This window comes from Nycticebus coucang, chromosome 2 (genome assembly GCF_027406575.1).
Source record: "Nycticebus coucang isolate mNycCou1 chromosome 2, mNycCou1.pri, whole genome shotgun sequence".
Lineage (NCBI taxonomy): Eukaryota > Metazoa > Chordata > Mammalia > Primates > Lorisidae > Nycticebus > Nycticebus coucang.
In genome coordinates, this window is record NC_069781.1 from 95185504 (window position 1) to 95203436 (window position 17933).

Below are 17933 nucleotides of genomic sequence, written 5' to 3' on the forward strand. Positions count from 1 at the left end.
CATCCCAGGGATGCAAGGCTGGTTTAACATACACAAGTCCATAAACATTATCCACCATATTAACAGAGGCAAAAATAAAGATCACATGATCCTCTCAATAGATGCAGAAAAAGCATTTGATAAAATCCAGCATCCTTTTCTAATTAGAACACTGAAGAGTATAGGCATAGGTGGCACATTTCTAAAACTGATTGAAGCTATCTAAGACAAACCCACAGCCAATATTTTACTGAATGGAGTAAAACTGAAAGCTTTTCCTCTTAGAACTGGAACCAGACAAGGTTGTCCTCTGTCACCTTTACTATTCAACGTAGTGCTGGAAGTTCTAGCCAATACAATTAGGCAAGACAAGGAAATAAAGAGAATCCAAATGGGAGCAGAGGAGGTCAAATTCTCCCTCTTTGCTGACGACATGATCTTATACTTAGAGAACCCCAAAGACTCAACCACAAGACTCCTAGAAGTCATCAAAAAATACAGTAATGTTTCAGGATATAAAATCAATGTCCACAAGTCAGTAGCCTTTGTGTACACCAATAACAGTCAAGATGAGAAGCTAATTAAGGACACAACTCCCTTCACCATAGTTTCAAAGAAAATGAAATACCTAGGAATATACCTAACGAAGGAGGTGAAGGACCTCTATAAAGAAAACTATGAAATCCTCAGAAAGGAAATAGCAGAGGATATTAACAAATGGAAGAACACACCATGCTCATGGATGGGAAGAATCAACATTGTTAAAATGTCTATACTTTCCAAAGCAATCTACCTATTCAATGCCATTCCTATCAAAATACCAACATCGTACTTTCAAGATTTGGAAAAAATGATTCTGCGTTTTGTATAGAACCAGAAAAAACCCCATATAGCTAAGGTAGTTCTCTGTAACAAAAATAAAGCTGGGGGCATCAGCATACCAGATTTTAGTCTGTACTACAAAGCCATAGTGCTCAAGACAGCATGGTACAAAAACAGAGACATAGACACTTGGAATCGAATTGAAAACCAAGAAATGAAACTAACATCTTACAACCACCTAATCTTTGATAAACCAAACAAGAACATACCTTGGGGGAAAGACTCCCTATTCAATAAATGGTGTTGGGAGTACTGGATGTCTACATGTAAAAGACTGAAACTGGACCAACACCTTTCCCCACTCACAAAAATTGATTCAAGATGGATAAAGGACTTAAATTTAAGGCATGAAACAATAAAAATCCTCAAAGAAAGCATAGGAATAACACTGGAAGATATTGGCCTGGGGAAAGACTTCATAAGAAGACTGCCATGGCAATTGCAACAACAACAAAAATAAACAAATGGGACTTCATGAAACTGAAAAGCTTCTGGACAGCTAAGGAGACAATAACCAAAGCAAAGAGACAACCTACACAAGGGGAAAGGATACTTGCATATTTTGAATCCGAGAAAAGCTTGATAACTAGGATCTATAGATAACTCAAATTAATCCACATGAAAAAAGCCAACAATCCCATATATCAATGGGCAAGAGACATGAATAGAACTTTCTCTAAAGATGACAGACGAATGGCTAACAAACACATAAAAAAATGTTCATCATCTCTATATATTAGAGAAATGCAAATCAAAACAACCCTGAGATATCATCTAACCCCAGTGAGAACTGCCCACATCACAAAATCTCAAAACTGCAGATGCTGGCGTGGATGTGGAGAGAAGGGAACACTTACACTGCTGGTGGGACTGCAAACTAGTACAACCTTTCTGGAAGGAAGTATGGAGAAACCTCAAAGCACTCAAGCTAGACCTCCCATTTGATCCTGCAATCCCATTACTGGGCATCTACCCAGAAGGAAAGAAATCCTTTTATCATAAGGACACTTGTACTAGACTGTTTATCGCAGCTCAATTTACAATCGCCAAAATGTGGAAACAGCCTAAATGCCCACCAACCCAGGAATGGATTAACAAGCTGTGGTATATGTATACCATGGAATACTATTCAGCCATTAAAAAAAAGGGAGACTTTACATCCTTCGTATTAACCTGGATGGAAGTGGAAGACATTATTCTTAGTAAAGCATCACAAGAATGGAGAAGCATGAATCCTATGTACTCAATTTTGATATGAGGACAATTAATGACAATTAAGGTCATGGGGGGGAAGCAGAAAGAGGGACGGCGGGAGGAGGGTGGGGCCTTGGTGTGTGTCACAGATTATGGGGGCAAGACATGATTGCAAGAGGGACTTTACCTAAGAATTGCAATCAGTGTAACCTGGCTTATTGTACCCTCAATGAATCCCCAACAATAAAATAAATAAATAAATAAAGTCACATAAAGTTAAGAAAAAGCATGTTTGTATTCAAGGGTTCCAATAAAGTTACTTTGTGTGCATTTGTTGTCAATCTACTTTGACATTAATACGAGTATGAGATTTTCTTCACCAGGCATCTGGAGCAAAAAGTGTGATGAGATTCTTCCCTGAAGCAAATAAAGTCCTTAAAAACAAAGAAGCCTAGAAACACATATATAACTGTCTTTAAAAATATAGCAAATTTTGGGTGGACGTGGACACTTCACTTATTTTAGTTTATATCAAAACTGTAAGGCAATGTAACTGAGGAGAAGGAAACAAGAGGCTGGGGAAATAGTGAGGCAGAAAGGGGGAAGACCAGTGTAGAGACACCTGTGGAGAATTCTTTATAACCACCCCCTCGACTGTGATTTCAGTAGAAACCATCAGTGGTTCTACTGATTCACAAGACAGAACTTTCTGTGATGGAGGAATTGTTCTCAGCCTCAGCGTCCAGTGTGGTAGCCATCGGCCACACGTGGCCATCGAGCATTGGAAATATGGCCAGTGTGACTGAGGAACTGGAGTTTTCATTTTAATAAATTTAAGCTTAGTTTCCAATAGCCACACATCACTAGTTACCATATCAGATAGTGTGTGTTTCACGCCATTAGTCTTTTCACATATATAATAATTCTAGAAATACTTTGCACCAGAGAACTTTCTCCAGGAGAAGCTAACAGAACTCCCAATACAGCACAGCTTTCCAGCTACAAAAACTTATTTACTAAAAACATAGTTTCTGACTCACTCCCACTGCACTCCAACCCATTACCCAACATATGCACAATTGGCTCCTTCCTGGCTCTTCCAGAGTGACCCTGCGATACCCGCCTCTGGAAAGAAGAAACTGACTTACCCTCACCAGGCAGTAGTTCTTCTTGCTCGCTGGGGGAAGGAAGCAGGGGCTGCAGGGGCTCCATGTTAATGATGAGCTGTTTGTTCAAGGAGTGGAAACTGCGGCTCTGAGCGATGTTGGCTCTGAAAGCAGACAGCAGGCAGAGGGAGTTGGTTTCCATTGCGAACGTGGGCCCCTCCATTACCGGGTGCCACCCCAACTGGGAACTGCCTCTACGTGCACTAGTGAATGAAGCCAGTGGTAAAGATGACGCAGCACTGAAGACACGTGGCCTTTTCTGTCCTTAAGGTCCTGATAAAATGCAGCTTGGTGAAAGAAAATGTATTTCCCTATTTGGCATCATACCTGATCACAGTAGGGGACAATGCAGGTACTTTACAAAGACAGGCAGCAAAAAGCATGAGAGGCAGCTGTCACTCAACACTACGCAGAGAAGTGATGAAGGGGGCACTCGGAGAAATTTTACCACCACCACAATAGAAAAACAAAACCAAAGTAACGCTGCAGGTAAACGACGCAGATGCTCTACAGCTCAGTGCTGTCTCTGTGCTGCTGGACGTCCACTGTTTAATATTCTCAAAGTGACGCCCTACTCACCAGGTGACCACAGCTATTTTCTCCCTTGTTAAGGAAGGAGCAACAGGTGTGTCAGCGGCTGTGCCCGGCAGCAGATGGCAAGGAAACTACAAGGTGTCTCATTCAGACTACTGGCTGCAGCTGAAAGGCTTGCCTCACCGCCTGCCCCAGGGAGGCCAGCTGCCTGTCCAGGCCTGCAGGTGGGCGTTTGAGCACCTTCCCCCTCCCCATGGCTCCTATCAAAACCAGAACCAACCCAATCCTTCAAAGATAGCGTCAGTGTCTCCTTCCCTTTGAGCTTTCCAGGAGGCCCTCCCAGCACACACACTCGCCCACACATCCTCTCTCTGTCTCACACTACTCTCTCTTCCTTCACAGCTCAGCACATTTGTCACCTCTTGTCTCTCCCTGGTGATTGGCACTGATAAGCCCCATCTTGATAAGCACCTTAAGGGCAGAAACTGGCCTGGTCATTCTTGGGTCCCTTACAGCAGCTTACTCAGTATCTTGGTAAAGTGTGTTCAGGTTTGAAAATGAAGTAAACTAAATGTCATACTGGCTGGATACGTTGCCTTTTCAGCCTGGCCAGAGTGTTCTGCAGCTGGTTAACAGGCCAGACTTCCATCTTAGGAAGGGAAGGGTGAGGAAGGTAAGAGTGCCTATCAGTATCTGGAATTAAAAGCTCCCAGCACTGGCTCTTGCTGGAAAGAAATTTATGAGGACTTCCTTAACCATAGTGTTCTTGTCTTCATTATTTCATTCCATAGCCACTTACTTTGCAGATATGTAAGTATTAGACATTCTGCCTTGTTCTGGGGAACTGTCATCCTTGCCTTAAGTAATTCAATGTCTAGAAACTTGATTTGCAAACTTTTTGGCCTGAGACTCACATTAAGAAATACATTTTGTATCATCTCCCTGTATCCCCACCCCCTCCACACACAGGAAGATATGCACCTAAAATGAATGTTTTATGCAAGAACAGAAACTGTAGCTATGGGTAAGTCACTATTTTTTCAAAATTCTACTTCATTTCATTTAAACTGCTGGTGTTGCCCACTACTTCACTTCATGACTCATTCATGTGCTGCAGCCACAGTTGGAAAAATATGGTGACTGACATCCAAGGGTCCCAAGAAACACTAAGGAGGGGCACTGTGAATGAGGGAGGCCTGGGGTGACACCTGCTGCAAGCTTTGGTGAGCATAGTGGACTTGACAGGGAAAGAACTGGGGATAGGGAAACCTTTGCAGAAGGAAGGGAGGGAGGGATTAAAATTTGCTATCAGCAGTTCCTTGTTTTATTGTGAAGAGTTCTTAGTTTTTGAGCTCTCTTGGAATTTCCTCTGTCCCTGTGGCTGTTCATGACTCTGATCTTAACTCTGAAAAGCACAACATATTGTCATGCTCATATGGACCATGTCGTGTTCTGACTTCTGAAAAAGCACATCTACCCATTCTCGCACGAAGAGACTGAATTGCTCTCCCCTATCTCTGGGTCCGTGCCCAGCTGATGGGATAGCTTTTCCTATCCCAGGAATCACTGCTGATGACATGCCGTTCGTGAGAATCCTGCTCCCCTCGGCCCTCCTTCCGATATTCTGCAGCTGGAGACAGGAACATCCTGCTGCTCCCACCTCACAACACTGCAATGTCCAGGCATTTGCATGGACAACAGGTGGGTGGCCAGGAGGATGCTGACTCAGCCCCGATGCCTATAGGTTCCTGCTGCTCTGTGGTCACACAGGCCCATGGCTCACAGACAAGGGCACAGAGGGTCTGCCTAGGATACGAACAGAATGACTACCGCAGCAGGTTATGACCCTGAGATTCTCCAATAATATAATTCAGAGAGGAACATTACTTCCCTGATAAGGGCAAGACTCAGATACAACTAAAGGTGGATACAACTAGGAATTTCCATGGAGCACTAAGAATGCAAAGTCCCAAGGCCTCATGTCAGATAGCCTGGGGAAAAGAGTACAGAGAAATAGGGAGAAAAAATGTGAGTCTACCGCCTTTTCCTTCTGCTATGGCCTGAAGGCTTTTGTTCCTCCAAATTTCATTTGTTAAATTCTAATCCCCAATGTGATAGTACTGAGAGATGGGGCCCTCAGGAGGTGACTGGGTCATGATGACCCAAAATAGAATTCATGTCCATACGAAAGAGGTCTGAGGGGGCTTGTTTCCCACTTCCACCATGAAGGGAGAAGGAAGGAAGGCTGCATCTGTGAGAAAGTGGGCCCTCACCAAGCACTGAATCTGCCAGCTCCTTGATCTTGGACTTCAGCCTTCAGAATGGTGAGAAATAAATTTCTATTGTTTTTAAGCCACCCAGTCTATGATATTTTAGAAGAGCAGACTGATTGGAATAATATACCTACCAACTCTTTTAGACTAAAGATTAGTCATTTTTACCTAATTCTCCCCTTGAAGCCTTTGTAAAGATGCCAATGAATCTAGTTTTCACTTAAAGCAAGAGCTCACCAGCACCGTTGTTCTAATGAGAAATAGAATCCCAGAATTTGAAAGGCCCTTTTTCAATTCACAAAGTGGTTTGCATACACTTTACCTCTCCCTTTTGCTCAGTGTGCCTATAAGATAGCCCAGGCAAATACCCTGTTTACAGATGAGGAAACTGAGACTCAGTGAGCTTCTAAACTTGACTAAAGACACTTTTGCAGTCAGACTCAGATTTCCTGGTCCAGTGCTTTTGCTACGCTCACACAGCCTTTCTGCATGAGGGAGCCTAAAACACCCCATCAGGGACTCTGCTCACTGCCTCAGCTGTTCTGCTGTCCCTAGCTACATGGGGTCCCACTTTTCTAAAGTAAATGCAAATGTCCCAGTTGCTTCCACTCCCCCCTTCTGCCTATGTTCCTGAGATAATCACTTTTGTGGCCAGGGGCTCCCCGGGCCAGACTAGGATGCAGGCCATATTTCTCCACTCTCAGAATCCACCCATCAGCTGACTCTACAGAAATGCCTGGCCCACTTTGCAGCCCACTGGGGCATGTACTCCCAGCACAGAACAGTCTCCAAATAAAACTGTCATTAAGAACTCTGTTGAGATAGAAAGGCTTCCTTTGGGAACTGCAAATACAATAGAACCTCCATAGTTGACCGCCTCCCTACATTGACCACCCCTTAAGATGACCTAATATTCACAGACTGGACATGCACCGCATATACATATCCGTATAGCAGGCCTACTTCCTTATGTTGACCACCTCCATATGTTGATCACTCTGTTCTAGTCTCTTAGATGGTCAACTTACAGAGATCCTACTGAATACTCTAACATTGGCAAACACAGTTTGTGAACACTTTGCCCCGTTTGTTTTTCTCAATGTGTTTGTAAGATAAGAAAGAAAAATACCATATGTACAGGTAAGGAAACTAAGGTTATGCAAAGACATTTATATGGGCAGATTCAGAAGTTAAAAAGAGTAGAATAAAATAGAACAAATAAAATAAGGCCCGTGGGGTTCAGGCACCACTGTTGGCAATGAAAGAAAGTAGGGCTGGCCTATTCCCAAGCCTCTAAAAACTCTATGTGAAGGGACTTCACTATGCACGTACCTGTCACATTCTAGCTTCCCATGTTTGGATGAGAGATTGTAACATCACAATTTTACTTTCCTATGATGGCACTTTATAATTTTTTAAACATTTTATTTTAATCCCCACAGCAAAATCTAGAAGTTGAGCAAAATGATGTTCTAAATCTTGTTTTATGGATGAATAAACTGATGACTCACGAAGTTAAGTTGCTTACTTGAGGACCAGCAACACAGCCAAGATCAGAACCTACTCAGGACTCCTACACAAGTGCACATTTCAGGTACAAATGCTGCCTCAGGGTGGCTACTGGTGGTGGCTGCTATGCCCAGTGGCCCATGCAGCCAGCCTTGGGCCCACAGGGCTGCAGCCCTCTGCCTCACCTAGCCTCTGGGAAGGGCAGGTGATCCTAACCCAGTAGCCAGCCTGGGAGGACTTGCTGGGGCATCTTGCAATAATGTTAGCTCACAAATGTTATTGTTAGCTCACAATAAAGATCAGTGAGCTAACATAAGAGTTAGCTTCTGTTTCTCTTTTTGAAGAAAAAGAAAAATTCTATGATAGTGTTCTCTGTCTGTTTCTATCTCTCTCTCTGTAAACACACACACCACTCCACAAAGTCGGATTCCATAAACTCTCCATACTTTGAAGAGTAGAACCTCAGATTCGAGGAAAGACAGCTAATTAAAGCCTTATCATCATCACCATTCTAGACTAACAGTCACCTCTGGACACCCGCCACCAGAAAAGGAAAGCTCATTACCATACTCTCACCTTGACAGCCACATCAAATCAGCCCAAGTAACTTGAAAATAAAATAACTGTCCAAGAGAAACAATTTCCTACCATGCAACAGCTACTGGGAAGGAAAGAGAAGTGTCATGCTCCACCACAGCTCCAGCCACCGGGCTGCCTCTGGGAAAGTAGAGTTTCCCAAGGCAGCACCTTGGACAGATCTAAAATCTACAAACATGATAGGTGCTTCTGTCACCCGGCAGTCCTGGTTCATGTATTCAGTTCAACAAGTATACATCGGCCTCTGCTACGTGCCAAGCAATGTTTTAGACACTAGGGAATGGGAAGGTGACCAAGACAGACACAGCCCTTGCCTTCCAGAGCTCGCTTTCCAGCAATGCTTTGATTGAATTCTTCCTGACATTGGCAGAGATTTAAGAGGCACTGTCAAAGAACCACAGAAGACAGAGGCACCCTGAGGGTGTGAACTTATACAAGGGGGTGGTGGAACAGAAAGAAAGAACATGCAAACCAGGTCTCAATGTCCCTGTCTATAGTAATATCTTGGGAGATTTTAGAAGATTCCAGAAAAGGGAAACTATGAATTAATGGATGCCTTAGCATGTGTATGGTCTCACTTTGATAGTCCACTTCCCTCCCTTCTCAGGGGTTTGGTCCACTCCACGAGAAGTGTTTCCCTTGGCCAGCCTGTCCCTGCACCCCTCTTGGTCCAAGTGTATTCCATCTTCCAGCCACGTGGCCAGCACCTGGGAGCCTGTTAGAAATGTTGACTCCTGAGCATCTCTTCAGACTTCTTGAATCTAAATCTGATTTTAACAGGATCCCTTGTGCAAGTTAAGGTTTGAGAAACTCTGAGCTAAGAAGCCTTGGTTTCCATAAATTAGGTAACTTCAATTTACAAGAGAAGTATTTTTTTCATTCTTTTTTGATCTCATTACCCACCCATAGATGGACCATGAGACTCTTGGAAAGCCTTATACTTTTGGAATATATTTTTTTGAGAGTATATTGTTAACAAAAGATAAACAGTTTCTGCTGTGTATTTATACCATCAAGAGAACTTCCCAAGCATCAAGGCTGTAAGGTCAAATATTTGAGCTTTAAGCTGGAAGAATAAAATCCACACTGAGCCACTTGGGATAGTTCCTCCTCTACTATTAGCTTCTGAAAGAATGCCAGAGGCTTCGAGAATGCTCCAGAGAAAAGAAGTCAGAAGAGGCAGGACACTGGTGTTCCAGGCTCATGTATGCCACCAAGACAATTTAGGACTTTGGATAAATCACTTGTCTGAGACTCAAATTTCCTTGTCTATAAAATAGAAGCATCAAACTAGGCAATCCCTGAGGTCATTTTCAGCTCAAAGACCTGGAAGGGTTGAAATGATATGTTTTATCATTCTGTCTTCTTCATTTCTGCTGCATTAAATAACCACAATTTGGGGCAGGAGAAGAGCCATAAAAAGACTTTCCTCATTGGTGGGCAGGCTCCAAGGTACCTGCAGCCAAGGGGCTCCAGCTTCCCTCCCTGGCATTCCTGCAGTTTTCTCTTGCTTTTCAAAGCAGAAGAGACTGGTTTTACAGATTTGCATGTGACCACTCTCCACTGGGTCCCCCAAAATCAAGAATGAATTATCCTCTGTACACAGGATCTGGTACCCACCCCGTGGTTCTCCCCTGTGTAGGAAGAATGACCCTCTGGCTGCTCTCCCAAGGGAGGCTGAGCCATCTTTCTGTGGGACCACAGCTTCCTCCCACCCAATAACCCACAGAACAAGGTGATAATAAGGCACCCAGATCGTGTGGTCACCCTGGAAATGGAAGAAACAGGAAACAGGGCAAATACAAGCATAAAAGAGACAACTCTGGGTTCCAAAGATGGGGAAGGAAGGGCAGGTACAATGCCATGTGGGAAACTTCCTAAAGTATTTAGCTTATGATGATCTTACCTTAAAAAAGGGAAAGGGTCACGATGACAATATTCAGATTTAAGATATACGATGATTATGTGTAAACTGCGGTGGTATGAAGTCCAGCACAGCCGAGTACACAATTAATTCCTAAGAATTACCATACATTGTCACTTCAATGAATGCACACCATTAAACCAACTATGACAAAGTCCTTTATCCTCTGCATGGCCCCAGCAGAGGGGAGACCCACCCCCCACCTCGTGTGAAATACCTAGGAAGTGGGAACTGGCCAAGGCTGATGAACACAGGCAGGAAGAGAGAACAATTCTCAGAGGACGGGGCAACAGAGTTTGCCCAGAAGATGGTACAGCCGTAACTCACACACATCTTCCTTGTCCACCTGATCCCATAGACCTAATCAATGACTCTCCACAGAGAAAGTAGCACAAAATGGAGCTCAGAGGCACTTGCACCATGGCCCAGCCAAATCTGTCCAAGTGAGATTTCCAGGAAAGTGAGAGTATCCTTCTTTCATGCTGCTGTACTGCCAGGGATATTATAGAGAATTTGGAAAAGCCAGCTATCAAGACCCCCTGCTCCTCCCAGAAGTCACTGGAACCCGCAGTGACTGCCCCACTCACCTGTGCACCTCAGGAGGCTCCCTCTGGATTTTGGAGCTGGCCTCCACCACCTCTTTGGCAACTTTACCACTACAAAAGACAAAACACAATAAATGGCACTGACACTCAGAGCAGCAGGGACAAGTGTGCACTAGGGTCACCTTTTTTTATAACTTCACAGTGGTCTGACCCAGCTATAGAAATTCATGAAAAAAAATTACGGTGGAGTTTGAGGATCTCCCATCAGCATAAGATCAGTGAGTGACCGTGGAAGACTAAAACAAAGGCACACGCCAAAGTGCAGTTATTTACAAGCAAAATACTCAAATGTAAATGGCTATCCCAACCCCCACCCCATCACGGAAATAGAACCACTGGTACTCACCTATATCGAAATCTACTGCCTTTAAAAAATATCTTGCTGCTTGACACAGTCTTGATCTGACTGGATTTTGCATACCTTTAAGACAAAAACATAATGTAAGTGGTAATGACATTGGCAAATCCAAGTAGGACCTGCTATGGAGCTATATGATGGGATACATGGATTCTGACTACAAGAAAGAAATACATTTTATATTGTGACTCTGTGTACATCTGCATGTGCACACACAGAAAGCGAAAGAAAAGTTTCACACAGAATATTTTCACTAAATATATTATAATCTGATATTTTCTATGTTGTTGCTTTTAATTCTTTTTAATTTCTGGTCATGACCTACACATTTGGTTTCATAATTCGTTAGTGGGTCATAACCTGCATAAAGGACCAGGCAGTCAGTGTTGATGATTAGAAGAGATTCTTCCCTAATTTCTATTTGAAAGATATGGAGGGGATGGAATTTTGTGACACAGCATTGGTAAGTTCACCAGTGTTGGGGACACTTTGTGGCCTTTGCCACACTGCAGCAGAAAACAGGTTCCTGGAAACATAGGTCAGTCTTAGTGCTACAAAGAACTCCCTGTGTATTGTCCAGCTAGGGAACAAGGCCTGTGTCACTACAGGAATGGTCCCTGGCTCCTGTGTCACCATGACCCAGTGACCTTTAAAAGGACCCACTCTGGTAGATGACTAAGATACACGAGGATCATGAAGGCCAGCCAAGCCCCAAGTCAGCTCCTCTAAGCCGTACTCATAAATAAGAACAAAACACCACCACTCTGAAAAGCAATCTAGAACGCAGGTTACTCAGAGGCCACACACAGGGCACCAAATTATTGTCCACAGCTGAGGATGGCTCTACGTCAGTCACTCAGAGCCTTATGCAATTAAACTCAACAAGCTAGAAAGAGCCCTAGAGTTCAAGGTCATTTAAAATGGTAATAGTTACAAAATCTTAAACACACACACACAGAAACCGACAAGCTCTATAGAATTCTGACAAAATATGTTAATACATACCAATAATGTAACATCCAGATAATATGAACACTGACTTAATATACCTAGTTATTTTTCTTTTTTAATGAAAGATTTGAAAATAAAAAAAAAAAAAGAATTCTGAGCAAAGATGTGCGCAAGCCAGGGCACTTTCAGGGCACGCTAGATCAGCCACGAGTGATGCCCACTCCTGAGCCCCGTTATTCACTCAGCGATTATTAACTGAGTCCTAACCTGTGCCATACACCAAGGTCAGTACAGGGATGACTCATGGCTGATCTAGTCTGGAGGGCTGGGGTGGTGGCCTCGGGAAGGGACATCTGAGCTGAGAGTAGGGATGAGATGGTGGTAACTGGTAGTGGGTGTATCCAGCAGAAGGGCCAGCACAGCCACAAAAGATCCTGACCATTTGAGGAATTAAACAGACCTGGTGTGCATTTTCCTGTGTTATTATTATTATTGTTATTTTTTCTTTTTCTATTAAAGAAAAAAAAGTGAACACACAAATGTACAGAGTGGAGTAGAGCAAGCCTGGAGAGATAGCGAGTCCCATTTTGCAGGACTTGACCTTAAATTGCCCTTGTTAAGGACTTAGGTCTTTGTCTGAAGAACAGCGGAAAGACATAGTAACAATCTCTTGCAAAGAAGTCCCTTCCCACTTGTGCCCATGGGAACAGTGAGAGGTGACACAGAGGACACCAGGTACAAATAGTAACCAGGGAGAGTGAGATGGGTGGGGAGGGGGCATTCCTGTCCAGGCAGCGCCAGAGGGGACAGTGTGGGGCCCCTGAGGACAGATAGGACCATGTGAGACCTGGACCTCAGGAGTGGTAGCACAGCCTGCTGGCCAGAGTCTCCTTCCAGACCGTATTCCTTGAGAGGATAGAAATCCCCAGAAGGCCACACTAAGGTGGTCCCAGCCGCATGGCCCCCTCCTAGGTCGACATGCCTACTCTGGGCCGTCTGCACCCCATCCCCAGCCCCTGGAGTTGTGGCCCCATACCCTATCCAAGAACAGGACAGTCACCTGTCCTTTTCCCATCTTCTCGGCAGGGTTGCTGCTCCCAAGTCCTCAGAGGTAAGGAGAAAAGAGAGCTTTAAAGAATTGCCTATACTTTTATTTATTTATTTATTTCTTAATTCTAGGTTCCTAAAGATCCTGGGGTGGAGACTGGGCAAAGTGGTCTGCTAAAAAAAAATTATAAAAGGCCTTAATTGAGTTTTTGAAATTCAAACTCAGCACTGTGCCCTTTTTACAGAAGCAATACCTGACACTAGTCAGTGTTCAGGCGACCTCCTGCCCACACAGGGCTGGGGGAGAGGTGGACACACTGGCTCTTCCACCCCATGAGGAGGCTGCTACCATCCCCTCTGACCCACGCTGGCCTCTTGGAGGGAGGCTTTAGCGCTGCTCTGCCTCCCCCAAAATCAGTCAGACTGACTCAAGAAAAACAAGTCAAAAGATACATTTCACAGAGAAAGCCAGCAGCGGTCTGCCTGGGCGGCAGGGAGAGGAAAAGTGTTTGTATCTCTCCAGCAGCTGATCCCCTAGATGACCACTGGTGTCATGTAATCAGCTCAGAGACACCTTCCTGAGAGCCTTTCCATCAATTCTCAGCCCTCCCAAATGTCTGGGTAGACTCCTAGAAGGTTTTGTGTGAGATCTTTAATAGAACTTCAACAGGGGAGTTTATTCTGAGAATTCACACAAGAAAGACCTATTGGGAATGAAAAACCAAGACGGGGGCAGGTAATAGGCCAGGATGAGGATGGGGGGCCTTTCAGGCTTGGCACCTCAGTCCAGAGTGCCTGTTCCCAAACCTGGCCAGGCATCAGGCAGGTATTAAAAACAGAGCTTCTGGGTGGGTATGGTGGGCAGCAAGCGGCCGGGAGCACGCAGCGGACTCAGCAGGGGCTGCGGTGGTGAGTAGTTAGTTGTTAGTCAGTGTCAGTTGCTCAGCAGCGGAGGCTGAGATCACCAGGAAAAAGACTGGACAGGCGGCGATGGTGGCATGTGCACCCCTCAGATTTATTATAGTCCCTATCAAATTTTAAAAACCCTACTTTTGGGAGGCTGAGGCAAGAGAATCGCGTAAGCCCAAAATTTAGAGGATGCTGTGAGCTGTGTGAAGTCATGGCATCCTACCCGAGGATGGTACAGTGAGACTCTGCCTCTACAAAAAAAAAAAAAAACAAAAAAAAAACCCTACTTTGGGTTCCGGGACCCACCATCCGCACCCTCCGAACCTCCCAAACAGCTGCACAGGGACCTGCAATTGGAACCCTTCCGGACCGCTGGAAGAGCTGCACCGGGACCCGTGATTGGCACCCTCCCAACCCTGCCAGGACCATCCCAGACCTCTGTAAGACCTGCGCCTGCCAGGACCTGGTAAGAGCTGCACAGGGACCCGCTACACCTCCAGCAAGATGGTCTGGCCAGGGACTCTGGTAGCCATGTGCCCTCCGGAGCCCTCCCTGCCTCTGTGGGGAGCCCTTCTCCTGGCCAGAGACTGCTGGAATCTTGGGACTCTGTGCCAAAGTCACTGGGTGCCAGGCACTCCCAGAACCATGTGCATCACCCCATGTCCAGTTGCTGGATCCTGGTGTGTCACACTCTGGAGCTGCTCCCACAATCAGAACTCCCTGGCTGGGGCTTCCCCAGAGGAGCTACACAGGGTCATTCCCTACAAAGATCCAGCAAAAATAGAGTGATCCCGCTGGCGTCTAATCTTGGAGAGAAACCACCCCAACCCTGAGGATGGCCAGAGGCAATGGTGAAAAACAATCATGAGGTGAAATCAAGTGAAAAACTCTGGCAATATGAATAATCAGAGTAGATCAACTCCCCCAAGGAACAATGGGGCAGAAACAGCAAAGATCCCATGCACAAACAAATAGCTGAGATGTCAGAAATCGAATTCAGAATCTGGATAGCAAATAAGATCAAATTAAAATTCCAAGCAGTAACCCAAAAGATGTCTCAAGAATTCAAGGAATTCAAAGACCAAATGACCAAAGATTTTGACACATTGAGACAAGAAGTTGCAGCCCTCAAAGATCTGAGAAACATGGCAGAATCCCTCAGTAACAGAATGGAGCAAGCAGAAGAAAGGATTTCTGACATTGAAGACAAAGTTTTTGAACACTCCCAAACTTTCAGAGAGGAAGAGAAATGGAGGGCAAAAACAGATCACTCTCTCAGAGAGCTCTGGGATAATTTGAAGAAAATCAATATTCATCTTATAGGAATTCCCTGAAAGCAACAAAGCGGCTTCACAAGGCACAGAGTCTCTTCTCCATGAGATTATGAAGGAGAACTTTCCAGACATGCCAAGAGATTCTGAAATTCAGATAGCAGACAGTTTCAGAACTCCAGCATGACTCAACCTAAATAAGACATCCCCCAGACACATAATAATCAATTTCACTAAAGTTAATATGAAGGAGAAAATTCTGAAAGCAGCAAGACGAAAGAAAACCATTACCTACAAGGGAAGAATATTAAAATAACTGCAGATCTCTCTGCTGAAACCTTTCAAGCTAGAAGACGATGGTCATTGACTTTTAATATCCTAAAACAAAATAACTTTCAACCCAGGATCCTGTACCCAGCTAAACTGAGTTTCATTTATGATGGAGAAATTAAATACTTCAATGACATTCACATGTTGAAGAAATTTGCCATAACTAAACCAGCTCTCCAGGATATTCTCAGACCTATCCTCCATAAAGACCAGCATAATCCTCCACCACAAAAGCAAACCCACCCAGAAAATTTTGATCAAATTCCAACTTCCACAGTCGCAAAAGGATTAAAAATGTCCAGCGGACTCTCGAAAGGCTTATCAACATTCTCAATTAATGTGAATGGTTTAAATTGTCCTCTAAAGAGGTACTGGTTGGCTGACTGCATACAAAAACTCAAACTAGAAATCTCCTTCATACAAGAATCTCATCTTACACTAAAAGACAAATATAGACTCAAGGTGAAGGGATAGTCATCTATACTCCAGGCAAATGGAAAGCAGAAAAAAGCAGGTGTTGCAATCCTATTCACAGATGCAATACACTTTAAACTAACTAAAATAAGGAAGGATAAGGATGGACCCTTCATATTTGTTAAAGGTAATACTCAATATGATGAGATTTCAATTATTAATATTTATGCACCCAACCACAACACACCTCATTATATAAGAGAAACTCTAACAGACATGAGCAACTTGATTTCCTCCAGTTCCATAGTAGTTGCAGATTTTAACACCCCTCTAGCAGTGCTGGATAGATCCTCCAAAAAGAAGCTAAACAAAGAAATTTTAGATTTAAACGTAACCATTCAACATCTGGACTTAAAAGACATCTACAGAACAGTTCATCCCAACAAAACTGAATACACATTCTTCTCATCAGCCCACGGAACATACTCCAAAATCGACCACATCCTAGACCACAAATCTAACCTCAGCAAATTTAAAAAAAAATAGAAATTATTCCTTGCATCTTCTCAGACCATCATGGAATAAAAGTTGAACTCACTAACAACAGGAAACTAAATACCCATACAAAAACATGGAAGCTAAACAACCTTATGCTGAAGGATAGATGAGTTATAGACGAGATTAAGAAGGAAATCACCAAATTTTTGGAACAAAACAACAATCAAGACATGAATTATCAGAACCTCTGGGATCTTGCAAAGACAGTCCTAAGAGGGAAATTTATAGCACTGTAAGCCTTCCTCAAGAAAACGGAAAGAGAGGAAGTTAATTACTTAATGGGACATCTCAAGCAACTGGAGAAGGAAGAATACTCCAACCCCCAAACCCAGCAGAAGAAAAGAAATAACCAAAATGAGAGCAGAATTAAATGAAATTGAAAACAAAAGTATTATACAACATATCAATGAACCAAATAGTTGGTTTTTTGAAAAGGTCAATAAAATAGATAAACCTTTGGCCAACCTAACCAGGAAAAAAAGAGTAAAATCTCTAATATCATCAATCAGAAATGGTAAAGATGAAATAACAACAGACCCCTCAGAAACTCAAAAAGTCCTTAACGAATATTATAAGAAACTTTACTCTCAGAAATATGAAAATCTGAAAGAAATCGACCAATACTTGGAAGTACGCCACCTACCAAGACTTAGCCAGAACAAAGTGGAAATGTTGAACAGGCCTATATCAAGTTCTGAAATAGCATAAACCATACAAAATCTCCCTAAAAAGAAAAGCCCAGGACCAGATGGCTTCACGTCAGAATTCTACCAAACCTTTAAAGAAGAACTAGTACTTACATTACTAAACCTCTTCCAAAATATAGAAAAAGAAGGAATACTACCCAACACATTCTATGAAGCAAACATCACCTTGATACCTAAACCAGGGAAAGACCCAACAAGAAAAGAAAATTATAGACCAATATCACTAATGAATATTGAAGCAAAAATACTCAGTAAGATCCTAACAAACAGAATCCAACAACACATCAAAAAAATTATACACCATGACCAAGTGGGATTTATCCCAGGGTCTCAAGGCTGGTTCAATATATGTAAATCTATAAATGTAATTCAGCACATAAACAAACTAAAAATTAAAGACCATATGATTTTCTCAATTAATGCAGAAAAAGCTTTTGATAATATCCTGCATCCCTTCATGATCAGAACACTTAAGAAAATTGGTATAGAAGGGATATTTCTTAAACCAATAGAGGCCATCTACAGCAAACCCACAGCCAATATCGTATTGAATGGAGTTAAATTGAAATCATTTCCACTTAGATCAGGAACCAGGCAAGGTTGCCCATTGTCTCCACTGCTCTTTAACATTGTAATGCAAGTTTTAGCATTGCAATTAGGGAAGAAAAGGCGATCAAGGGTATCCATACAGGGTCAGAAGAGATCAAACTTTCACTCTTCATAGA

The 17933-nt window shown here is 43.3% G+C and overlaps 1 protein-coding gene across 3 annotated transcripts in view; it reads right to left on the bottom strand.

Moving 5' to 3' along the window:
* Positions 1-17933, bottom strand: part of FRMD3 (FERM domain containing 3) — a 293188-nt gene that overhangs the window by 37863 nt on the left and 237392 nt on the right. For all 3 annotated transcript variants that reach the window (XR_008376912.1, XM_053576329.1, XM_053576319.1), the window contains exons 11-13: positions 11010-11084; positions 10646-10714; positions 3204-3325 (exon numbers count right to left, since the gene is read on the bottom strand). Coding sequence is in view for 2 of the 3 variants with exons in the window: in XM_053576329.1 (XP_053432304.1) it covers positions 3204-3325; positions 10646-10714; positions 11010-11084 (266 nt within the window). In the remaining variant the exon portion in view is untranslated. The remainder of the gene's footprint in view (positions 1-3203; positions 3326-10645; positions 10715-11009; positions 11085-17933) is intronic.